Source organism: Ranitomeya variabilis, chromosome 4 (genome assembly GCF_051348905.1).
Source record: "Ranitomeya variabilis isolate aRanVar5 chromosome 4, aRanVar5.hap1, whole genome shotgun sequence".
Lineage (NCBI taxonomy): Eukaryota > Metazoa > Chordata > Amphibia > Anura > Dendrobatidae > Ranitomeya > Ranitomeya variabilis.
Genome location: NC_135235.1, coordinates 654,577,510 through 654,603,668, shown reverse-complemented (window position 1 = coordinate 654,603,668; position 26,159 = coordinate 654,577,510). Strand labels below are relative to the sequence as shown.

Sequence of the window (26,159 nt, the reverse complement as noted above, 5' to 3'; positions counted from 1 at the left end):
TAGGGATCATAACACTGAGCCACTTGTGTGGGTTGTAGAGTCCGTCTCATGCTACCACAAGTGTGAAAGCACAACCAACATTCAAAAGTGACCAAAACATCAGCCAGAAAGCATTGGTACTGAGATATGGTCTGTGGTCCCCACCTGCAGCACCACTCCTTTATTGAGTGTGTCTTGATAATTGCCAATAATTTCTATCTGTTGTCTATTCCATTTGCATATCAGCATGTGAAAATGATTGTCAATCAGTGTTACTTCCTAAGTGGACAGATTGATTTCACAGAAGTTTGATTTACTTGGAGTTATTTTCTGTTGTTTAAGTGTTCCCTTTATTTTTTTGAGCAGTGTAGAAACATGATTAGAAATAAATATATTGGGTATTATTGGTGGATATAAAGTTGGTATAATTAATAATGGGTAATAGTATGATTATAACTGTTTAACCCCTTAAGCCCCGAGGGTGGTTTGCACGTTAATGACCGGGCCAATTTTTACAATTCTGACCACTGTCCCTTTATGAGGCTATAACTATGGAACGCTTTGACGGATCTTGGCGATTCTGACATTGTTTTCTCGTGACATATTGTACTTCATGTTAGTGGTAAAATTTATTCGATATAACTTGCGTTTATTTGTGAAAAAAATGGAAATTTGGCGAAAATGTTGAAAATTTCGCAATTTTCCAACTTTGAATTTTTATGCCCTTAAATCACAGACATATGTCACGCAAAATACTTAATAAGTAACATTTCCCACATGTCTACTTTACATCAGTACAATTTTGGAACCAAAATTTTTTTGTGACGGAGTTATAAGGGTTAAAAGTTGACCAGCAATTTCTCATTTTTACAACACCATTTTTTTTTAGGGACCACATCTCATTTGAAGTCATTTTGAGGGGTCTATATGATAGAAAATACCCAAGTGTGACACCATTCTAAAAACTGCACCCCTCAAGGTGCTCAAAACCACATTCAAGAAGTTTATTAACCCTTCAGGTGTTTCACAGGAATTTTTGGAATGTTTAAATAAAAATGAACATTTAACTTTTTTTCACACAAAATTTATTTCAGCTCCAATTTGTTTTATTTTACCAAGGGTAACAGGAGAAAATGGACCCCCAAAGTTGTTGTACAATTTGTCCTGAGTACGCTGATACCCCATATGTGGGGGTAAACCACTGTTTGGGCACATGGCAGAGCTCAGAAGGAAAGGAGCGCCATTTGACTTTTCAATGCAAAATTGACTGGAATTGAGATGGGATGCCATGTTGCATTTGGAGAGCCCCTGATGTGCCTAAACACTGAAACCCCCTACAAGTGACACCATTTTGGAAAGTAGACCCCCTAAGGAACTTATCTAGATGTGTGGTGAGCACTTTGACCCACCAAGTGCTTCACAGAAGTTTATAATGCAGAGCCGTAAAAATAAAAAATCATATTTTTTCACAAAAATTATCTTTTCGCCCCCAATTTTTTATTTTCCCAAGGGTAAGAGAAGAAATTGGACCCCAAAAAATGTTGTGCAATTTGTCCTGAGTACGCTGATACCCCATATGTGGGTGTAAACCATTGTTTGGGCGCATGGCAGAGCTTGGAAGGGAAGGAGCGCCATTTGACTTTTCAATGCAAAATTGACTGGAATTGAGATGGGACGCCATGTTGCGTTTGGAGAGCCCCTGATGTGCCTAAACATTGAAACCCCCCACAAGTGACACCATTTTGGAAAGTAGACCCCCTAAGGAACTTATCTAGATGTGTTTTGAGAGCTTTGAACCCCAAGTGTTTCACTACAGATTATAACGCAGAGCCGTGAAAATATATATTTTTTTTTCTCAAAAATGATTTTTTAGCCCCCAGTTTTGTATTTTCACAAGGGTAACAGAATAAATTAGACCCCAAAATTTGTTTTCCAATTTGTCCTGAGTACACTGATACCCCATATGTGGGGGGGAACCACTGTTTGGGTGCATGACAGAGCTCGGAAGGGAAGGAGCGCCATTTGGAATGCAGCCTTAAATGGATTGGTCTGCAGGCGTCACGTTGCATTTGCAGAGCCCCTGATGTACCCAAACAGTACAAACCCCCCACAAGTGACCCCATATTGGAAACTAGACCCCCCAAGGAACTTATCTAGATGTGTTGTGAGAACTTTGAACCCCCAAGTGTTTCACTACAGTTTATAACGCAGAGCCGTGAAAATAAAACATCTTTTTTTTCCCACAAAAATGATTTTTAGCCCCCCAAATTTTTATTTTCCTAAGGATAACAAGAGAACTTGGACCCCAGAAGTTGTTGTTCAATTTGTCCCGAGTACGCTGATAACACATATGTTGGGGTAAACCCCTTTTTGGGCGCACAGGAGAGCTCGGAAGGGAAGGAGCACTGTTTTACTTTTTCAACGCAGAATTGGCTGGAATTGAGATTGGACGCCATGTCGCGCTTGGAGAGCCCCTGATGTGCCTGGACAGTGGAAACTCCCCAATTCTACCTGAAACCCTAACCCAAACACACCCCTAACCCTAATCCCAACGGTAACCCTAACCACACCCCTAGCCCTGACACACCCATAATTCTAATCCCAACCCTAATCCAAACCGTAAATGTAATCCAAATCCTAACCCTAACTTTAGCCCCAACCCTAACTTTAGCCCCAACCCTAACCCTAACTTTACCTCCAACCCTAGCCCTAACCCTAACCCTACCCCTAACCCTAAACGTGACTGAAATACGTGGCACTGAAATACGTGGCACTGAAATACGTGGCACTGAAATACGTGGCACTGAAATACGTGGCACTGAAATACATGGCACTGAAATACGTGATACGTGGCACTTAAATACGTGGCACTGAAACATGTGGCACTGAAATACGTGATACGTGGCACTGAAATACATGGCACTGAAATACGTGGCACTGAAATACGTGGCACTGAAATACGTGCAACTGAAATACGTGGTACTTAAATACGTGGCACTAAAATATGTGGCACTGAAATACGTGATACGTGGCACTGAAATACGTGATACGTGGCACTGAAACACGTGGCACTGAAATACGTGATACGTGGCACTGAAATACGTGGAACTGAAATACGTGGCACTGAAATACGTGGCACTGAAATACGTGGCACTGAAATACGTGGCACTATGACTGTCAGAAAATGTTCATTAAACGGTTAGGGGTGAGGTTAGGGGTAGAGTTAGGGTTAGGGTTTGGATCCCTTTATCACCTTGATGGTGGTGGGTGGCTTTTCAGTGTGTTTTCTGTTTTTTTCGATAAAAACGCATGCGTTTTTCTGAAAATGAACGCATGCAGAAAAAAAACCGCATGTGTTTGAAAACGCGACCAAACGCGTACAAAAAACGCATGCGTTTTCAATGTTAAATATAGGGAAAAACGCATGCGTTTTTTTGTGCAAGAAACGCCGCAGACAAAAACGCAAGTGTGAAACCAGCGACGCTTTTTATAGCAAAAATTTTTGCGTCTCCACATTTTGAGACCTATAATTTTTCCATATTTTGGTCCACAGAGTCATGTGAGATCTTATTTTTTGCGGGACGAGTTGACGTTTTTATTGGTAACATTTTCGGACACGTGACCATTTTTGATCACTTTTTATTCCGATTTTTGTGAGGCAGAATGACCAAAAACCTGCTATTCATGAATTTCTTTTGGGAGAGGCGTTTATACCGTTCCGCGTTTGGTAAAATTGATAAAGCAGTTTTATTCGATGGGTCAGTACGATTACAGCGATATCTCATTTATATCATTTTTTTATGTTTTGGCGCTTTTATACGATAAAAACTAAAATATAGAAAAAATAATTATTTTGGTATCGCTTTATTCTTAGGACTATAACTTTTTTATTTTTTTGCTGATGATGCTGTATGGCGGCTTGTTTTTTGCGGGACAAGATGACGTTTTCAGCGGTACCATGGATATTTATATCAGTCTTTTTGATCGCGTGTTATTCCACTTTTTGTTCGGCGGTATGGTAATAAAGCGTTGTTTTTTGCCTCTTTTTTTTTTTCTTACGGTGTTTACTGAAGGGGTTAACTAGTGGGGCAGTTTTATAGGTTGGGTCGTTACGGACGCGGCGATACTAAATATGTGTACTTTTATTGTTTTGTTTTTTTTTTATTTAGATAAAGAAATGTATTTATGGGAATAATATATATATTTTTTTTTATTATTTATTTAGGAATTTTTTTTTTTTTTTTTTTTACACATGTGGAAACATTTTTTTTTTTTACTTTCTTACTTTGTCCCAGGGGGGGACATCACAGATCGATGATCTGATAGTGTGCACAGCACTCTGTCAGATCACCGATCTCACTGACAGGGCTGCAGGCTTACCAGCGTCTGCTCTGAGCAGACACTCGGTAAGCCACCTCCTTCCCTGCAGGACCCGGATGCCGCGGCCATCTTGGATGCGGGACCTGCAGCCAGGAAGGAGGTAGGAGACCCTCGCAGCAACACCATCACATCGCGTTGCTCCGGGGGTCTCAGGGAAGCCCGCAGGGAGTCCCCTCCCTGCGCGATGCTTCCCTATACCGCCAGTACACTGCGATCATGTTTGATCGCGGTGTGCCGGGGGTTAATGCGCCGGGGGCGGTCCGTGACCGCTCCTGGCACATAGTGCCGGATGTCAGCTGCGATAGGCAGCTGACACCCGGCCGCGATCGGCCGCGCTCCCCCCGTGAGCGCGGCCGATCGCGTATGACGTACTATCCCGTCACCGGGAGTTAAGTCCCAGGTCACCTTGACGGGATAGTACGTCATACGGGATTAAGGGGTTAAACAGATAATTTTGTTTTTTTGTTTGTTTTTTTTGAAAAAAATTGACTATACGGCATTTAGTCGTTTTTATCCTAGTTTTGGATATACCCATTCCTTTACCCTTCTAACCCCTCCTCCTTGCCCTTCCCCTGCCTATCTCTCCCATTACAATAAATAATATGTTTTAAGTATAGTAAAATATTGAGAGAAGAAATACTTACAAGATATGAAGTGATATGCCACATGCACAGCTCGTTATTCTTAAAAAAAAAATTGTTGCTTTTTCTTTCTTTTCAGAAAAATAAATAAAAATCTATTGAAACAAAAACAATTATTTGAACACCAGTTGATTCAGGTCTGTGTAACGGGCTGGCCAGTCTATAGCATCAATGCCTTCATCATGCAGGAACTGTTGACAGTTCAGCCACATGAGGCCTAGCATTGCCATGCATCAATAGGAACCCAGGACACACTACACCTGCATATAGTCAAACAATGGGTCTGAGGATCTCATCCTGGTACCTAATGACAGTCAGGGTACCTCTGGCTAGCTCATGGAGGACTGGTGCAGCCCTCCAAAGAAATGCCTCCTCAAACCATTACAGACCCTCTGCCAAACCAGTCATGCTAGAGGATATTGTAGGCAGCAGAACGTTCTCCATGGTGTATCCAGACTCTGTCACATCTGTCTCATGTGCTCAGTGTGAACCTGCTCTCATCCGTGAAGACCACACTGACAATATTGGTGTTCTCTGGAAAATGCCAATCGCCTTGCACAGTGTTGGGCTGTAAGAACCACACCCACTTGTGGACATCAGGCCCTTATACCACCCTCATGGAGTCTATTTCTAACAGTTTAACCAGACACATTGATGTTAGTGGCCTGCTGGAGGTAATTTTGCATGGCTCTGGCACTTTCTGTGCTGCTGGGTTGTTGCCCTTATAGCCCCCTCCATGTTCCCTTTTGTACTGGCCCATCTCCTGGTATCTGCTCCATGCTCTGGACATTGTACTGACATACACATCTACCCTTCTTGTCACAGCTTGCATTGATGTGCCATCCTGGATGAGCTGCACTAACTGAGCAACTTCTGTGGATTGTAGACACCACCACATGCTACTGCACTGTACCTCTAGGGGTGAGTGCAATGACAAAATGCAACAGTGACCTAAACAACGGCAAAAAAAGGATAAGAACATAGAAATAGTTTGTGGTCACCACCTCTCCTTTATAGGAGTTGCCCTGCAAATTGCCTATAATTTCTACCTGTTGTCTGTTCCATTTGCACAACAGCAGGAGAAATTGATTCAATCAGTGTCGCTTCATAACTGGACAGGCTGATTTCACAGATGTGTCCGGAGGACGACATTGAAAGTAGAAAGGAGGCGCTGGACCAAGACCAGCGACACCCATTGAACCTGACTGCCCCACAGGCAAGTATAATAAAAAGTGTTTTTCTTTTGTTGCTTTTCGAATGGGGGGACATATATACAGCACATTAGAATGCTGTAGGAGGGCTGAAAAGTGGTTGTCTTATGTTCATACCAACTTCTCAGCAAGTTAGCAACTTCTTGCAACTGCTTACACCGGTCCTCTGCAATTAACATAATGGGCCCACAAGTCACAGGGATTCCTGACCTAATAGCCTCATAGACTTTATGTTGAACACATGCCTCGATCAGTGCAAGCATTCAGCCAGGAGCTTCTTCCTGATGAGCTGCTCATTACAGAGCATTTTTTTAATACATCAGTGGAGGTCTCAGATGTAAGTGAGGATATATATATTTTTTAAAAAAAGATCGGTATCTTTTCAGCAATTAAAATGGTTGGCCACTTTATCTTGTTAGTAAGTTTGTGAGAAAAGCTGCACTAACATTTCTATCTATAAAGTGACCACTAGTGGAAAATTCTGAAAAATACAACAAGGAGATCTATTTTTGACTTCAGTAAAGCCTTTGACTGTGTTGATCACCAGAAACTTTGAAATACCATGAACGATATCGGTGTGCTGAACCATCTGATCAGCCTCATTAGGAACCTTTACATCGACCAAGAAGCCACAGTCCGGATGGAACATGGCAACATAGAAACATAGAATGTTAGAGTTGGAAGGGATCTCCAGTGTCATTGTGTCCAACCCCTTGCTCAATGCAGGATTCACTAAACCATCTCAGGCAGATGTCTGTCCAGCCTCTGTTTGAAAGCTTACATTGAAGAAGGAGAACTCACCATCTATTGTGGCAGCCTGTTCCACTCATAGACCACCGTCACATGGCATGATTCAAAGTAGAGTGAAGCGTCAGACGATGCTGCATGCTGTCACCATTTCCCTTCAATTTATATGCAGAAGCTATTTTTTAGGAAGGCTGGACTTGCCAAAAAAGAATCAACAATCTTAAATATGTAGATGATACAACATTGATAGGAATAAGTGTAGATGGAATGAAGGATGTATTATGGAATGTCAAGATGGAAAGCTCAAACACAGGCCTGCTACTCAACACCAAGAAATCAAAGATATTGACTAATACCAGATATGAGACACATTTGAGACGGACAGCAACAAACTGGTAGTTGTAAATTACTTCATCCTACTCGGATGAATGATCCATAAAGATGCAGCGACAACACCAGAAGTCAATAGACTAGGCATGGTCAAAAAAACGATAAAAGTCACTGGACAAGGTCTTCAAATCGAGAAACATTTCACTGGCGATGAAGACACGGCTCATACATGTAGTACATATAGTAGTTTGGTCTTTTCTGTGATAACATGGATGCAAAACCTGAAGAATAAAGAAACAAGAATTGACACCTTTGAAATGTGATGCTGAAGAAGGATATTTTCAATACCATGGATGGCAACAAGAGCGGAACAAATCAAGCCAGAGACGTCACTCGAAGTAAGGATCATCAAGCTACGACTTTCCTACTTTGGACACATCATACAAAGACAGCAATCATTGGAGAAGGACATCAAGGTAAGAAAAATACAAGGAGCAAGGCGAAGATAAGCAATCTGATGGTTTGATGATGATAATGACAGAGAGGACCATGGTGGACCCATCTATGCTTACACAATATCGATCTTCCTACAGATCGTTCATCCATCAAGTCGACATGGCTCTATATCGAGATGAAAGCCGTTAGAAAAAAAATGGAGCCGCATATGACCAAATCAGTCCATCAACCACCTCCAACTGTACAACACCTCATATGAGAAAACTGCTATTCTATTGAAAGAGGCTTATGGATTAGATTTTCATAAATATGTTAATCGGTAATTGAAAATGTTTCTTAATCATCAGATTGATATGCCTTTCTCATGTATAACATGTAATTTTACTGCCACTTTAACTGTTATCAACTTTATCTGTTATGTTTTATTTACCTATTTGTTAGTAATACAAATTTGGAGCAGAAATTTCTACTTCCTTGAGTGAGTTTGTCGACACTTAAAACATTTTTCTCGTTTTTTTTTGTTGACAAAACATTTCCCGTATTATAATCAAAATAATGGATTCTCCCCTGTAGAAAATCTGATGTGTAACAAGTAGAGATCATGGTTGCCAACTTCACTTTTTATTTTTTTGAACAGTTTACAACAAAAGAAAAAAAAAAAAAAAATCACACGTATAATATTTTTAGACACAATGGAAACCATAATAAAGCATGATAAGTGAAATATGTCTTCAGCCCATAAATCTGATATGAAGACACCAGCTTAATTCACTGTAAAAAGACGATTATGTACAGTCATGGCAATCTGTATAAGTTTCTTTGGTTTCCAAAAAAACTTATTACGGAGAGGGCAAAAAGTGCCATTTTTATGGACTATCCAGGAATTTCCGGACAGTTAACAACTCTGGTAGAAATGTGAGAGGCTTATGAAATTCAAACCCACAATCTTGTTCAATTTTTTTTTGCTTTTATATTAAATTATCAGCAAATCAATTATCCATCTACTGAAAGTACTTCAAAACATCCAACTGTCCTCAGAAGATGTGTACAACATTGAAGACCCCTTTCAAGCTCAGTTTGCCTTTGTACTGTTAAAAATACTTCAATATATATGAGATCTAAGGGGTAAGGTTTCTCCTTGTGGAGAGTGACATGCCAGGTCTGGCATGGCAGGGTGGGAAGACATAAGCACCTTGCATGCTCCTCTGGAAAATTAAATATGCAAATTGTCTCTTCCGAGAGGGAAAGGACTTGAACTCTAGTTCCATCTATTGCAAGTAGCAATCCTACAAGTCATTATTGTCCCCTTAACGAGCCTTGAAATAAGACTAAGGAAAAAAGCCAAATCAGAATCTTAATGATTCTGTCCAAATACTGACTACTCATCCGATTTAGGAAATCAACTTGAAGAAATTGTTGTGCCTGTTATAGCACTTCCTAGCCCTACTTCTATGACAAACCTGTGATGTTCTCTCACTATCCAGATTCACAGAAAAAATATCTGCTGCAATCCCAGCTTTAACTTTTAAATAGCATATGGTAGTTTCTCCCCATTGACTGTGCAGTAATATGTGATGTGATAGTAGCAAGGCTTTTTGAAGAAGGCCTTTCCTGCATTGCCCAAGGTCATGTGCGTCTACAATCTCCTTCAATTTCTAAAAAGGTGGAAGCCATTTTAATTGAAGTAAATTGCACATTGTTCAAATTTGCAGGGTTTGGTTTTCATGAAAAGTTACCACCAATTTGATATTTATCCCATCGATTTGCTCATCTCCATTAACAAGTTTTGAACTGGCTGTAAAACATTTACATTAATTAATATTGAGTGTTCTTTGTGTGAGAATTTTGATGTGCAACAAGATTTGACTTATATTTAAAACATTTCCCACATTCTAAACATAAAAATGGATATTCTGCTGTGTGAATTTTATGATGGTCAACAAGGCGTGATTTCCGTGAAAAACATTTCCCACATTCTAAGCATGAAAATGGTTTCTCTCCTGTGTGAGTTGTGTTATGAGTGAGAAGATTTGATTTCCGAGAAAAACATTTTCCACATTTCAAACATGAAAATGGCTTCTCTCCTGTGTGAGTTCTCTGATGTGCAAAAACATGTGATTTTTTAGCAAAACCCTTCCCACATTCTGTGCATGAGAATGGCTTCTCCCCGGTGTGAATTCTCAGATGTGTAACCAGATCTGACTTCTGTTTAAAGCATTTCCAACATTCTGTACATGAGAATGGCTTCTCTCCTTTGTGACTTTTCTCATGTCTAACAAGATTCGAATGACGATTAAAACATGCTCCACATTCTGAACATGAGAACGGCTTTTCTCCAGTGTGACTCCTTTTATGTGTAATAAGATTATATTTCACTGCAAAACATTTCCCACATTCAGAACATGAATATGGCTTCTCCTCTGTGTGTATTCGCTGATGTATAATAAGTTTTGAACTAGTTGTAAAACATTTCCCACATTCAGAACATGAATGTGGATTCTCCCCCGTGTTAGTTTCTTGATCCTCAAAAAGATTTGATTTTGATGTAAAACATGTCCCAGATTCTGTATGTAAAAATGCTTTCACTTGAGTTTGACTTTTCTCATGCTTAAAATTCTTTGATATATCAAAGTGACATTCTCCGAATTTTAAACACGCATATGTATTCTCCCGTTCGTGAGATATTTCATCATCAGTGTCCCTTCTGTTATTTTTCTTAACAGTCTGTGATAAATCAGAAGATGAGTCCTGTTGAAAAGGATCAGATGATAGATCTTTGCTGTGAAGGGATGATGGTATATCTGGAATAGTGTCATGCTTTTCACATGTATTTTGTGTTATACCATTTTTATCTGCTTTAAAATCTGAAGATGTAACATGTCCATTTGAGCTACTGATACAGTCACCTGCCAAGAAAGAAAAGTAGATTTTTATAATATGACATTTTATAACATTTCTATCAATATATCTAAAAATTCCATATAAACTGCAGGGAAAGTAGAAAATTTGATATGAAAAATGATATGAGATAAATATATTGACATTTTATAATATTAACATTTTATAATACATATAAGCAAAGTGTCATCAGTAATGTCCATTAAAGGGGCTGGGCTAGTCCCTGCTGTACTGATCATGAATAGGTTGCCATTTCGAAGAATGCTCAGTATGAGCTTCCTGCTCACTGTGCGAGAATCCTTTTCAATGTTCAGGGACAGTGCGCTCCCTCTTCAACCCAAAAAGAGAAATTATGAGCTGGGAAGAGAGTGTACTGTAAGTGCGCATAGAAAATGAGAACGCGGGGAGCAGAGACCTGTCCCAGACCTCAAAACAGATGTCACTGATGACGTCTGGGGGAGGGACTAGTCTTTGGTTTTCCTAGAACTCCTAGAAATAGTCTATACACAGCAAAATACTGTAATTATGAACGAGTATTGCTAAAATTGTTCGTTTCACAATTATTTTGCAGTGTAAACAGGCTGCTGATCACCCGATAAATTAGCCAAATGCTCGTTCATTGCGTAAAATGATCAAAAGATCATTACTCTTGGCGATGCATCATCTCGTGTAAACAGGACTTGAACCTCCAAGAACTTTGGCAGCCAATGTTCATTGAGCAATGTAGTATTGTTCCCTCTGTACGAATCATTTACTTTGGTCTGCCTGTGTAATCACTTTGTGCTACCGGTCGGTCCATGTAAATGAACCTTTATTGACAAAAAACAGGATCGTCACTTGACTCTAACCAGACTAAATTGCAGAGTTTAAGCAATCCTCTAGTTGTCACCCTGCAGTCTAAACCTCACAAGGAGTTATGGGTTTTGCTTCAGGAAGATCTGCAGACATTTTGTGACTTTTCAAAGTGTTTTGGGACAGTTTTATGGTGTAAATACTTTAATGAGTTTTGGGCAATGTGTTATTTGCAATGCTCGTTAGGCATATGCATAGTTAACAGATAGATCATCCTAAATACCTGAGACTAAGTTCAAATTCATTACCTAAGGAGGAGGGGGACTTGATCTGCCCAATCCCTGGTTATATATTCTGGCGTCCCAAGGCCAACATATCAGAGGATGGGTTTCAAGAGTCTATGGGAGTTCAGTGCAGGCTATGCTTGAGTATGTGGTTCGGAGGGCTCCCCTGGTGCAAGGGCTGGAGGATGGGAGTTTTGGTCGGTTGGGTAAGAGGTTCCCCACTCTGGGTCTGGTGCAGAAGACGTGGTCCAGGATAAAAAAAGAATAGCGGGATCTCTGAAATGACGATCTATAACCCCATTTGGATGAACAAAAATTTGGGGCGAATTCTATAAATTGGAGGATCAGAAGGCTTGGTCGCATAAGGGGATCTATCGCAGCTATACTTGGGAATCAGGAGGTGAAGTCGTTTGAGTCCTTACAAGAAGAATTTCAGGTGCTTGATACGGATCGGTTTCTCTATATTAGTGTCCAGCATGCCTATAGGCAGCAGAGGAGGGTAAGTGGTCTAAGGGTACAGAAAGATATTTTGTTAGATTATATTTGTATGGAGGGGATCACGAGAAGGGATATTTCCATGATCTATGAGGACCTGTTGCATACCTTTTTACTGCGACACCCTGTCCATGCGCTGGACAAATGGGAGGAAGAATAAGGTATATTGGATGATGAAGTTTGGGAGTTTATATTAGAATATGTTCCAAAATTGTCATTAAGTGAATCTGGTCGATTGTTGCAACTGTATACCATTAATAGAGCTTACAGATGCCCTGAGTTTCTACATAGGGTTGGTGTGAGAAGCACTTCTGAGTGTCCGAGATGTATGAATGAGGGCGCAGGTATTTTGCATATGTTGTGAGAATGTCCGCGATTACAAGTTTTTTGCTTTGCAGTGATTAGTCTGATTGAAGGGAGGTATGAATTTGTAGTGCCTAGGACTCCATTAGTGTGTGTGTTGGGGTACGTTGAAGAAATTGGAATTAATAATTCAAAAAAGTTGGCCGTGGCTAGGCTGCTATTCATGGCCAGAAAGTTAATTGCCAGATGTTATTAGCCGGGGGGCGCCAATAACCATGGTCCCTCTCTAGGCTATCAATATCTGCCCTCAGTCACTGGCTTTCCCACTCTGGCAGAGAAAACTGTGCGGGAGCCCACGCCAGTTTTTTCTGTGATTTAACCCTTTATTTTAACAGCTAGAGCTCCCAAATTTTGCACACACACACACACTACTAACATTATTAGTGAGGAATATGTAAAAAAAAAAAAGGGATATGAAATGGTTTACTGTATGTAAACCATGTCTCATATCCTGTCGGGTTCGGTAAGCAGATAGCAAAAGCCGGCAATTGAATTACCAGCCGTTATGTTATCTAGCTCTGTATGAAATATATATTATATATATATATATATATACACACACATATATGGAGTATGGAGCGCCCCCCACGTAAGGGCAATGGGGAACTCGGTACCGGGCACTTCGGTTCGGGGGATGTCTGTTGTGAATTCTGCTCTTGGGCTCCCTCCGGTGGTTGTAAGTGGTAGCGCTGCTGTCTCTGAATCGCAGCATTTATCAGGTGTGTTCGCTTTTTGCAATATTGACTGGGCTATTTAGTCTTGCTTCACCCTTTAGTCAGTGCCAGTTGTCCATTGTTCCTGGAGGATTCACATCCCTGCCTGGTCTCTTCTGCTTTGCAGTTCATTTCAACAAAGATAAGTTCTGATCTTGATTTTTGCTGTCCACATGCTGTGGCCTTATTGTTCAGTTCTTTTCCATGTTTTTGTCTTGTCCAGCTTGGTCTGTATAAGGATTTGATTAGCCAAGCTGGTATCTCTGGAGATGCAGATATACCCTCCATATCTTTAGTTAGCTGTGGAGATTTTGTATTTTCTGTGGTGGATATTTTCTAGTGTTTTAATACTGACCGCATAGTACTCTGTCCTATCCTTTCTATTTAGCTAGAAGTGGCCTCCTTTGCTAAATTCTCATTTCAGTCTGTGTATGTTTTTTCCCTCTCCTCTCACAGTCAATATTTGTGGGGCCTGTCTATCCTTTGGGGATTTTCTCTGAGGCAAGATAGTTTTCCCTTTTCTATCTCTAGGGGTAATTAGTCCTCCGGCTGTGTCGAGATGTCTAGGGAGCGCTAGGTACATTCCACGGCTACTTCTAGTTGCGGTGTTAAGTTCAGGGTCTGCGGTCAGTACAGGTACCACCTTCTCCAGAGTACGTCTCATGCTGCTCTTAGGCCACCAGATCATAACAGATGTCAAGGTGGCCTGATCCGGTCCGTGGCCCTTTGAGGGGTGTCCATTAAAAGTAAGAGTTTGTATGATGTTCGTGACGCCACCTGTGGTGCTCGGTCAGGGTGACCGATGCTGCTTAGGGGTCCACTGGGGTGTTGTTATGGCAGCTAGATGGTGTACCTTCCCAGAGGTGAAGTGTATCCCCAGGGCTTCCCAGAAGTGTAGATGGTGATGGTGGAGGTTGTAAGGCGCAGAAAATAACGAGAACACAAGGTTGCAGTCTCTTTACCTTTTACTGGAAGCTTCAGTATCCACAGCCCAGGGCACCGAATCACAGGGTAGGCAGAGTCCAGCCGGTCTGAAGGCAAAACCAGAGTCCCCTTATCCAGGTGGAAATCAGTAGCCTTCCTACTAGCGCCTGTGTGTTGTAGTACCTCCCTGCTGAGCAACTCGGTAAGGTCCTCACAACTTTCGTGGATGTAATATACGGCAGATAGAAGCTGCCCCATAGAGAATCATTGGTCCGTGTGCAATGCGTAGTTTTTGCACCTCTCATACCTCCGTAAAACGCTCTAGTGTGACCCCTGCCTTAGGCTAGGTTCACATTGCGTTCTGTGCGTCCGTTAAACGGACTACGTTACACCGCAGCATAACACGGTGTAACGTAGTCCGTTAATGTCGCCATTGAATGCAATGTCGGACGCATCACTAGCGCACGCCCACAATGGGCGTGCGCTAGCGATGTTCCGTCATTGAGTGACGGACCCTGAGACGCGGGCTGCAGCGTTTCCGGGTCCATCACCACTAGCGCAGATAGAGCTAGCAGATGCTCTATCTGCGCTAGCGGACAGCCATACCGGCACTTGCGTTAGCAGTCCGTTAACGTATGTGTTGAACGGGCTGCTGTTAACGCAATGTGAACCTAGCTTTAGTGTACTAGACCAGTTGGCTATTTCGGCTTTTTAAATATTGTATGTTGATGACATAGAGATACCAATTATTTTCTGTTTGTAAACATGTTGTTAATGAACATGCAACCAACACTAGTTTTGGTATAATTAGTGCATTTAACCCCTTAACCCCCAGAGCTTTTTTCGGTTTTACGTTTTTGTATTTCGCCCTTCTCCTTCCCAGAGCCATAACTTTTTTGATTTTTCTGTTAATATGGCCATGGGAGGGCTTGTTTTTTGCGGGACAAGTTGCCCTTTTGAACGACACCATTGGTTTTACCATGTCGCGTACTAGAAAACAGGAAAAAAAAAAAGTGCGGTGAAATTGCAAAAAAAAAAAGTGCAATCCACACTTGTTTTTTGTTTGACTTTTTTGCTAGGTTCACTAAATGCTAAAACTGACCTGCCATTATAATTCTCCAGGTCATTACGAGTTCATAGACACCAAACATGTCTAGGTTATATTTTATTTAAGTGGTGAAAAAAAAATTCCAAACTTTGCTAAAAAAAATAAATAAATTGCGCAATTTTCCGATACCCGTAGCGTCTCGATTTTTCCTGATTTTGGGTCGGGTGAGGGCTTATTTTTTGCGTGCCGAGCTGAAGTTTTTAATGATACCATTTTGGTGCAGATACGATCCTTTGATCGCTCATTATTGCATTTTAATGCAATGTCGCGGCCACCAAAAAAAACATAATTCTGGCGTTCTGAAGTTTTTTCCTCGTTACGCCGTTTAGCGATCAGGTTAATCCTTTTTTTTTTATTGATAGATCGGGCGATTCTGAAAGTGGCGATACGAAATATGTGTAGGGTTTTTTTTTTAATTGTTTTATTTTGAATGGGGTGAAGGGGGGGCGATTTGAACTTTTATATTTTTCATATTTTTAAAAACATTTTTTTTTTACTTTTGCCATGCTTCAATAGCCTCCATGGGAGGATAGAAGCTGGCACAACTTGATTGGCTCTGCTACATAGAGGCGATTCTCAGATCGCTCCTATGTAGTAGAATTACAGCATTGCTATGAGCGCCAACCACAGGGAGGTCTCAAGGAGACCTCTGGTTGTCATGTCAATGCGCCGATGACCCCCGATCACGTGACGGGTGTCACCGATGCACGCATTTCCGGCTGGATGGGCGGAAGAGCTTGTTAAATGCCGCTGTCAGTTTGACAGCGGCATTTAACTAGTTAATAGGCATGGGCAGATCGCGATTCTGCCCACACCTATTGCAGCCACATGTCAGCTGTTCAAAACAGCTGACATATCCCGGCTTTGATGCGGGCTCACCCATCAAAGCGGGGGTGTGCCATTGGACGTACTATTCCATCCGATGGCAGAAAGGGGTTAATAACGTGTCACCAATCTTTGGGAAAATCTTCATTTGGACAAAATTGATAACTTTGTTTGGCATGTATAGGACTATATAAACTTTAAGGGTTAAACTTGTTTATTAAGTTTATTGTGTTTGTACTATAATGTATGTAATTGTTTATAAAAATCAAATAATCAATAAAAATGATCTGATTTAAAAAAAAAAAAAAAAGAAAAGTTCTTTCCCTCAATTGCCATATTGCATCTGTATTTTACATCCTTATATTATAGTCTATAAAAATACCATATTTTCATGCATATTTACTTAGCATTTTGGCAAAACGGGTGAATCTAAAGCTGAAAAACGTAAAAAAAAAAATCACAGAGCTCAAAACAAGTCACGAAATTATCAGTCAGTGACTGAGAAGAATGTGTGACTGCTCTGCATTTAGTGGTTACTACTCACCTTGACAGTTATCTAGGGGAATCTCCTCTTTACACCACTCAACACCTCCCCTCACGTACGTCTGTGTAGTATTAATATGGGTCAGATCTTCACCCTGAAACAAATATTGTAAAAGTCACAGACAGATGGAGAAGTCACATCTATGATCAGCTCTAATCCTGCCATCTCCACCGTTCTCATTACACAAGTATAACACATATAATACTGGTGGATAAAACAAGACTGAACACAAGACCTTCACAGCCATCTACACATCATAGGGGAGATCTCATGACACCTTCTCTCCATCTACCTGATGATGCTGAACATTTGGATTTTCTTCTGAACAATCCTGTTGAAAGAGAGGACATCTCTCTGGTGTCCTCTTACCGGATAAAACTGGAAGAAAACAAATACAGGGAGTGAATTCAATTTTCATATACAGATGATTATAGGCCGTGTGCATTTCAGCATGTTACCTGTTGACGTGAGGGGCTGGGAAACCTCCATCATGACGTCCTTACACAGATCTTTGTGTCCTTCTAAATACTCCCACTCCTCCACGGAGAAATAGACGGCAACGTCCTGACACCTTATAGGAACCTGAAACATACAATCATATAATCATACAGTCATCACCCCGATCCCTTCATAGTGTTACTGTATAATTTTCCCAGCACTGTCACCTCTCCAGTCAGTAGCTCAATCATCTTGTAGGTGAGTTCTAGGATCTTCTGGCTATTGATGTCCTCATGTATCAGGGGGTGAGGTGGAGGCCCAGTGATTGGGCTCAGGGGTCTTCCCCATCCTTCAGACACGGGGTCCTGACAGCGCTCACTAGAGGTCTTCTTCACTACTGTGTAGTCCTGGTTATGGAGAGACACATTAATAAATCTCAGTACAGACATCTCCAGAGTCCTCACCTCTCAAGTTCTGTCCATCTGTTATTCTCATAGATAAGAATGATTTAATGTGACGTCATCAGAATCTCTCACCTCTCCAGTAAGCCGGAAGAGAATCTCTAGGGTGAGGCGCAATATCCTCTCCGTCATCTTGTCTCTGTCCATCCTTGATGGTTAATCAGGAAATTACATTATGTAGAATATAGATATAGAATGTAGAAGATATTCACTAAGAAGAGCTGATATTTTAGGAATCTGAATGAGAAGATGAGAAAATATACAAATAAAAAATCATGAAAATAAGAGAAACATATTTGGAGATATAAAGCAGCTTTGCCATGTTTTAAAACAGATCATGGTTTTGGGTTGTATCAAGGCTCGTTAAAGAGTCGATATTGACTATTAGGATTGCTATTTCCAGGATTCATGCCAGTGAGATCAGCAATCTCAGTAGTACATACCAACCATCCAGCATTCTACTTGTTGGCTGCTTACAACATTTTTATGATATGCAAATTATGGAAAAATTTGAAAATATCTCAATTCATTCAGTATCAAATATCAGCGTGCCATAAAGACATACACTTATATACCATGGCATGCGATTAAAGAGGTTATTAATGGTTGTCTAAGGGATGTTCTACCACTTTGAATGCACTTGGGCTGCTGATAGCTCAATTTTTAAGAGCTGACCAATTAAATCACAGACATGCTTGTTGGGAGCTGCTGCCTGTAGGCCATGGGAGCGCATTTAGGTTACTTTGTCAAGCTGTTAAGCCACGTGCATACGTTGATTATTTGGTGAGTTTTTTACCTCATTATTTGAAAACCAAAACCAGGAGTTGGTAAAAAATGTAAAAGTGGTGCAAGTGTTTCTATTATACTTTTCCCTCTGATTGTTCTACTCCTAATTTTGGCTTATACGGAGGTAAAAAAAAAAGACCAAATACTCAATATGTGCATGTGGCCTTAGTATACCAGTAATTAAGACCTGAGTGGTCTAGCTACTGTACATTACGCTACCTCACATCAAGCTCGATATTAGGACCAAAACTATAGAAAAAAGAGAAGTGTATATGTTGTCCCCATCTTCAAAAAAGGAAGGAAATTACAGGCCAGTGAGACTTATTTCTACACCAGGAAAGATTTTTGAACAAATTATTAAACAACATGAATGTTAGTACTAGGATAAGAATACAGTAATTAAACAGAACCAGCATGAGTTTGCAGCAAACAAGTCATGCCAGACTAATCTAATTTCCTTCTTTGATGGAATCACTGACTGTGTGGATTAGGGAAATGCAGTGGACATGGTATATCTCGACTTCAACAAAGCATTTGATAAAGTAACTCATACTATCCTTAATGAAAAAATGACCAAGTATGGGATTGACAAGGTTACGGCTAGATGGGTTCATAACACTCAAAGAGTGGTAATAAATAGTTGCACATCCAACTGGAAGTGTTTCAAGTGGGGTACCACAAGGCTCTGTCTTGTCCCAAGTGTTCTTCAATATTTTTATAAATGATCTAGATAAGGGAACTGAAGGTAAACTAATCAAATTTGCATAGGATGCAAAGCTAGGAGGGATAGCTAATTCTAGAGAAGACAGAGAAAGGATTCAGAAGGATCTAGTTAAGCATACAAGTGGGCAGCGACTAATAGAATAGTATTAAAGAGGAAACTGCAAGATTCTACATCTGATCAAGAAAAATGAAAATGACTTTTACAGAAAAAGAGCAATAGATCTAAGCAACAGCACATGTGAAAAAGTCTTGGGTATTCGAATAGATCACAGATTGCACATGAGTCAACAGTGTGATGCAGCAGCAAATGAAAAAAAAAAAAGAGTTCTGGGATGTATTAAGAGAAATAACTTCAATGGATGTCTTCAAACAGAGGCTAGACAGATATCTGTCTGAGATGATTTATTGAATCCTGCATTGAGCAGGGGGTTGGACCAGATGACCCTGGAGGTCCCTTCCAACTCTAACATTCTATGATTCTACCACTTCTGCATTTTTCACCCATTCCTGGTTTTGGCTTACAAATACTGATGTAAAATACTAACCAAATACTGAATTTGTGAACGTGGCCTTAACCTCCAACATCCATCTTGTATGATCTGTGCAGAGAAGCATATAAAGGTTCACCTATGGCTTTTCACATGCACTCCTGCCATTCAGAATCAGCAACAAAGATTAATTCTGACTCCTGTCTATTGCCCCCCCAGTCTGCCCAGTATACAAGTTAATATAAATTTGTAGTTGAATCTTGCACAAGGAAGGTTCACACTAAAATCCAGACTAAGACTGTGATCACATGCAGTGTTTTTGCTGTGTTCTGTACCTTTGCTCGCTTGGCAGTAAAAAAAGCTGCATTCGACACTCAGGCTTTTCAGCGTTTTCAACACATTTTATGCAGTGTTTTTTGGGGGGCACATTACAGTTATGCTTTATCTACAGTACATTATTAATAGAGTTAGTTTTATGCACCAAAAATGCAGCAAAGACATTGTGACAAATGCCGCTGCCTTTTTTTTCCCCGCAACTTTTTTTCACTTGCTTTCTACTAGTGAAGAAATGCTGAAAGAATTGACATTCTGCAGAGTTAAAAAACCCTGCAGTGTTCCTACTCAGTCATGAAGAGAAACCAAGTGTGTGCATTAGATTTCTAAAATCTCATAGCTTTTGCTCGTAGTGTAAAAAGCAACTTTTCATTTGCATAAAAAAAAAAAAACGCTGCAAATACAGGCTGCAGAAATGCAATATGTGAACATATCTTATGACACAGGAAAATTCGCATTAAGGGTATGAGAACACGTCTTTGCAGCAGAAATTTCTGCACGTCTTGGCGGGAAAAACACTGCATAAAAAAGGACTTTTTTGCTGCATTTTTTATATGCCGCGGACTTTTCTACACATTAGAATAGGTAAAATCTGCAGCAAAAACGCTGAAAAAAATAGAGATGCTGCAGATATATATCTGTAGAAACTCTGCAAGAAAAAACAAGCAACGTGTGCATGAGTCTCCAGGATTTCCATTCATTTTATAGGAAATCCTTCAGGTTTTGGGACAAAACTTTGCAGAAAAAAAACCAAACGTGCACAGACCCCAACATAGCATAACCTACACTCACTGGCCACTTTATTAAGTACACCTGTCCAACTTCTTGTTAACACTTAATTTCTAATCAGCCAATCACATGGCGGCAACTCAGTGCATTTAGGCATGTAGACATGGTCAAGACAATCTCCTGCAGTTCAAACCGAGCATCAGTATGGGGAAGAAAGGTGATTTGAGTGCCTTTGAACGTGGCATGGTTGTTGGTGCCAGAAGGGCTGGTCTGAGTATTTCAGAAACTGCTGATCTACTGGGATTTTCACGCACAACCATCTCTAGGGTTTACAGAGAATGGTCCGAAAAAGAAAAAAAATCCAGTGAGCGGCAGTTCTGTGGGCAGAAATGCCTTGTTGATGCCAGAGGTCAGAGGAGAATGGGCAGACTGGTTCGAGCTGATAGAAAGGCAACAGTGACTCAAATCGCCACCCGTTACAACCAAGGTAGGCCTAAGAGCATCTCTGAATGCACAGTGCGTCGAACTTTGAGGCAGATGGGCTACAGCAGCAGAAGACCACACCGGGTACCACTCCTTTCAGCTAAGAACAGGAAACTGAGGCTACAATTTGTACAAGCTCATCGAAATTGGACAGTAGAAGATTGGAAAAACGTTGCTTGGTCTGATGAGTCTCAATTTCTGCTGCGACATTCGGATGGTAGGGTCAGAATTTGGCGTAAACAACATGAAAGCATGGATCCATCCTGCCTTGTATGGAGCATCTTTGGGATGTGCAGCCGACAAATCTGCGGCAACTGTGTGATGCCATCATGTCAATATGGACCAAAATCTCTGAGAAATGCTTCCAGCACCTTGTTGAATCTATGCCACGAAGAATTGAGGCAGTTCTGAAGGCAAAAGGGGGTCCAACCCGTTACTAGCATGGTGTACCTAATAAAGTGGCCGGTGAGTGTATATTTCTGCTGCATTTTTTTGCCTAGAAAATCCGCTGTTTAGCTTCATAGAAATATTCTTCAACGTAAAATTGTACAGACTTTGAATATCGACACTATCAGGATCATGAAAAGATTCAGAGATTCTAGAGAAACCATCTGCACAAGGGACAAGGACCTTGCTTAATGTTGCCTTTCCACTGTGGAGATATAAAAGTACTTGGCACCTATAGAGTTTAAAAATTATATTGTTAGTTTCGTGCAAGTGGTGTTATCAAAATTGTCACTGGGGGGTGTGTACTTCTTCCCCCTGTATGATGCTGGCCAATCATAAGCAGGCAGCAACACCCAAAGATAAGAAGAACACATTTATGCAGCGTCAAAAATGCCAGCTGTTACAGCATAGTGGATGGGATTTCTAGAAATCCCATGTCCACTGTGCGTCTATGTGAACTTGCAGATCACCCCCGAAAACCGACATGTGGCACATCTTTCAGATCTGCAGCATATCGATTTCTCTTGTGGGTACACATGCAGATTTTCCCCAGACTTGCATATGTAATAAACATAAATGCTTGTTTGCCAATTTACATAATAGGTCTGGACATTCTGCAGCGCCAAAACCACAGCAGATCCTGTATGTGGGAACATACCCTTAGATGTAATTGTACAGCTCTCCTGGTCAAACCTCCTGCATGAATAGAAAGCACAGATGACTAAAACCTTCCATATAAGGTGGTACGTACCTGTGGGGTAAGGGGCAGTATAGCTCTGTGGTCAGATGAATCAAAATGTGAAATTATTTATGGAAACCATGGACGCTGTGGTATGTGGCCTTATGAGGAGAGGGACCATCCAGCTTATCAGTGCACAGTTCTGAATCTGATGGTATGGGTGCTTGATTAATGAAAGGTGTCATCAATTCTGAGCATTATATATAGGTGTTAGGGTGATTTCACACTTCATTTCGGCATTCTTTCCTTGATCCCAGTCGGGACTTACGTCTGAACCACCCTGCAAAACAGGATTAGTCAGGGCGTATGCACTGACTATATGGGCCATAGACTAGAATGGTTCTGACTGTGAATGTGTGATCTGTCGTGCACCATTTTTGGGTGTATACGCCAACTGGAGACTGACACCCAGATGGAGTCTACTACGCCTGAGTCACTGTTGGCACCATTATAGTTTATGATCATGTTGGCATATACACTCGAATCCCATTTTGCGGGGGGCGGGGGGGGGGGGGTGTCGGATGTGTGAAATAACATATTTTCAATCCAGGCAATGTCTATTTCATGGAAGACCTTGTATATTGTGGAATGTAAGCCCGCAAGGGCAGGGTCCTCGCCCCTCTGTATCAGTCTGTCATTGTTAGTTTTTTACTGTAAGTGATATCTGTAATTTGTATGTAACCCCTTCTCATGTACACCACCATGGAATCAATGGTGCTATATAAATAAATAATAATACTAATATATTTCAGCACGACAGAGCTAAACCACATACTGCACCCAGCACAACAGCACAGCTTGGTAGAACAAGAGTTTGGGTGATGAATCGGCTGCCTGCTGTCCGGACCTTTCACCAATAGAAAACATTTAAGGCAGGAATAAACCAAAAATCCAACAAAGAAGACCCTGGACTGCTGAGCAGCGAGAATCCTACGTGCACACATAGAATGATCCTCTGCAGATTTTTCCACAGCGGATTTGATAAATCCGCAGGGCAAAAACTGTGCGTTTTTCCTGTGGATTTATTGCGGATTTACCGCGGTTTTTGTGCAGATTCCACTGTGGTTTTACACCTGCAGTTTTCTATTATGGAGCAGGTGTAAAACCGCTGAGGATTCCACACAAACAATTGACATGCTGCGGAATGTAAACCGCTGCATTTCCGCGCGTTTTTTTCCGCAGCATGTGTACTGTGGATTGCGTTTCCCATAGGTTTACATTGTACTGTAAACGCATGGAAAACTGCTGCGGATCCGCAGCAAAATCCGCAGCGTGTGCACATAGCCTACATATGACAAGAAAGGGACAACATTCCTCTCCCAAAATTCTCTCCTCACTCACGTACCTGCTGCTACTGCCAACAAGGAGCCCATTCACAAGTCTGGAAAAGTCCTGAGGAAGGTTGTACAGCCTGAGCCCTGCAAATAAGGGAGAGCGGAAGGGAGGAGGACAGGAATGGAGAGGGACTGAGAAACAGAAGGTGCAGAGGGAGGGGGAGAACCTGGTACCGGTACATATGACCAGCGTCCTATTACTGTACATATACACATGGCAGAGCTGGGGGCACTATCTCCGGGAATGGAGGGGTTACTGCCCCCTGCCCCCGCCCAGTAATGGGGAATCTCCAGCACCTACCTCCACCTGCAGAGCCGCACACCACATATATGGCTGCTCTGTGCGCACAGGACCTGGGATGAGGTCACAGGGGGGGGGGAGTCAGGGGTCACATGATCAGCAAGGTGCGCTGATGTGAATACACTTAAAAACTGCTACAAAAATTATAAAACTGGCACAAAAGTGGGCACCAAAGAGCGTTGAAGAAAGGGTTAAATGCCTTTGGGCCACTGATCTCACACTGCAGACATATAGAACAGGGCACCCCACATCAAAAGCAGGTCTCTTCAGCCTGGCCCAAATGGGTCCTGGGCATCAGAACTGGCATCAAAGGGGGCAGTCAGTCGATTTTGGCCATTTGAATAGGTAACTGGTGTTTTTAAGGGGTTAAATGACTTTGGGCCACTGATCTCACACTAAGAATACACAGACATTGATGCCCTGCATCAAACCCAGGTCCCTATTGCCTGGCCCAAATGGGTTCTGGGCATCAGAACCGGCATCAAAGTGGGCAAATAGCCGATTTTCACAGATTTGAATAAGTATCAGATGTTTTTCAGGAGTTAAAGGACTTTGGGCCACTGATCTCACACTATGAATACACAGATAGTGATGCCCTGCATCAAACCCAGGTGCCTCCAGCCTGGCCCAAATGGGTTCTGGGCATCAGAACCGATATCAAAGTTGGCAAACAGCCGATTTTCACAGATTTGAATAAGTAACTGATGTTTTTAAGGGGTTAAATAACTTTGGGCCACTGATCTCACACTAAGATGTATTATGTATACCCCTCCTCATATGTAAAGCGCCATGGAATAAATGGCGCTATAACAATAAATAATAATAATAATAGAAAGAAGAAGAATACACAGATAGTGATGCCTCGCATCAAACCCCAAGGAACTTATCTAGATGTGTGGTGAGCACTATGAACCTGCAGCGCCCGAGTTCCGGTCGTTGCAGTAATGTCATTCTTCCACCAGGGGGAGTGATGTTATGTCTGAGGGCAATAAAGGAGATCTTCCTACCAGGTATCACAAACCATACACCACATTTCACACTCCAGTCCACCAGGAGGAGCCTTGCTCCTATCTACTAGGGCACTCCTCACAATTAGGTAAAACTGGTGGACTGGATAGAAAGATAGTGAGAAGCTGACTGGGCTTCACCCAGGCAGTATCCAGGAGTCAGAAGCTGACTGGGTTTCTGTCAGGCAGACAGAGGGAAAGGAGGAACATCAGAGCTGCAGACAGAGAGGTCCCTGACAAGGGTGGGATCCTGTCAGAGGCCTAGATAGAAGGCTACGGAGCTGCGCCTGCCCCATGTGCAGCAGCATCCTAAGGAAGGACACGAAGAGAACTGTGTTGTAGCGGGTGAGAAACGAAGTCATAGCACAAGGAGAGAAAACCAGAGGGAGTTCTGTTGTGAGTTCCGTTCTTGGGCTCCATCCTGTGGTTGCAAATGGTATTTTTGGGAGTTCTGCTCTTGGGCTCCCTCTGGTGGTTTCAGGTGGTACTTAGCAGCTGCTTTCACTAACCGGTTCCCTGGCCTTGTTATTTAACTGGGCTTTGGGCTGTAGTGGATGCCAGCTGTCAATGTTCCTTTCTGTGGATTCAGTCCTTTCCTGGAAGTTCTCTGTTGGCCAGTCCATTTCAGCTTAAGATAAGTTCTGCTAGTTTTTGGGTGTTTCCCTGCCTATGACCTTTTGTTCAGTTTAAGTTTATGTCTCTTTTGTCCAGCTTGTCATCATGAAATATTCCGGCTAGTTGGAAGCTCTGGGGTTGCAGATTTGCCCCTCCACACCGTGAGTCGGTGTGGAGGTTATTTTTGTAAACTCTGCGTAGACATTTAGTTTTTATACTGACCGCACAGTAGCCTTTTCTTTCTCTGTCTATTTAGATAGTAGTGGCCTCCTTTGCTATAATCTAGTTTCATTTCTGAGTTTGTCATTTCCCTCTTCACTCACCGTCAATATTTGTGGGGGGCTATCTTTCCTTTGGGGGTTTCTCTGAGGCGAGATAGTTTTCCGTTTCCATCTTCAGGGGTAGCTAGTTCTTAGGCTGTGAAGAGGCGTCTAGGCAGAAATAGGAACGCTCCACGGCTATTTCTAGTGTTGGTGTTAGGAGTAGGGATTGCGGTCAGTAAAGTTACCACCTCCTTAGAGATAGTACATTATTTGTTTTACCCACTAGGTCATTTCAGTGCTGCTCCGTAATCACTAGGTCATA

At 41.6% G+C, this 26,159-nt stretch overlaps 2 protein-coding genes across 3 annotated transcripts in view; both read right to left on the bottom strand.

Annotated features, from left to right (window-relative positions):
- LOC143767460 (uncharacterized) overlaps positions 1-26,159 on the bottom strand; it is a 164,258-nt gene that overhangs the window by 57,904 nt on the left and 80,195 nt on the right. The gene's annotated exons all lie outside the window — the stretch shown is intronic.
- On the bottom strand, positions 7,962-24,000 carry LOC143767485 (uncharacterized). 2 transcript variants are annotated; one of them, XM_077255870.1, is made up of 7 exons: positions 23,953-24,000; positions 17,665-17,826; positions 17,356-17,535; positions 17,149-17,272; positions 16,983-17,068; positions 16,691-16,784; positions 7,962-10,650 (listed from the first exon to the last, which is right to left on the bottom strand). In XM_077255870.1, exons 2-7 carry the CDS (start codon positions 17,734-17,736, stop codon positions 9,560-9,562), a joined length of 1,647 nt encoding a protein of 548 aa, XP_077111985.1. In that variant the 5' UTR covers positions 17,737-17,826; positions 23,953-24,000; the 3' UTR covers positions 7,962-9,559. The 2 variants fall into 2 exon arrangements, with proteins under 2 accessions (XP_077111985.1, XP_077111984.1); XM_077255869.1 differs by having other exon boundaries at positions 23,663-23,962.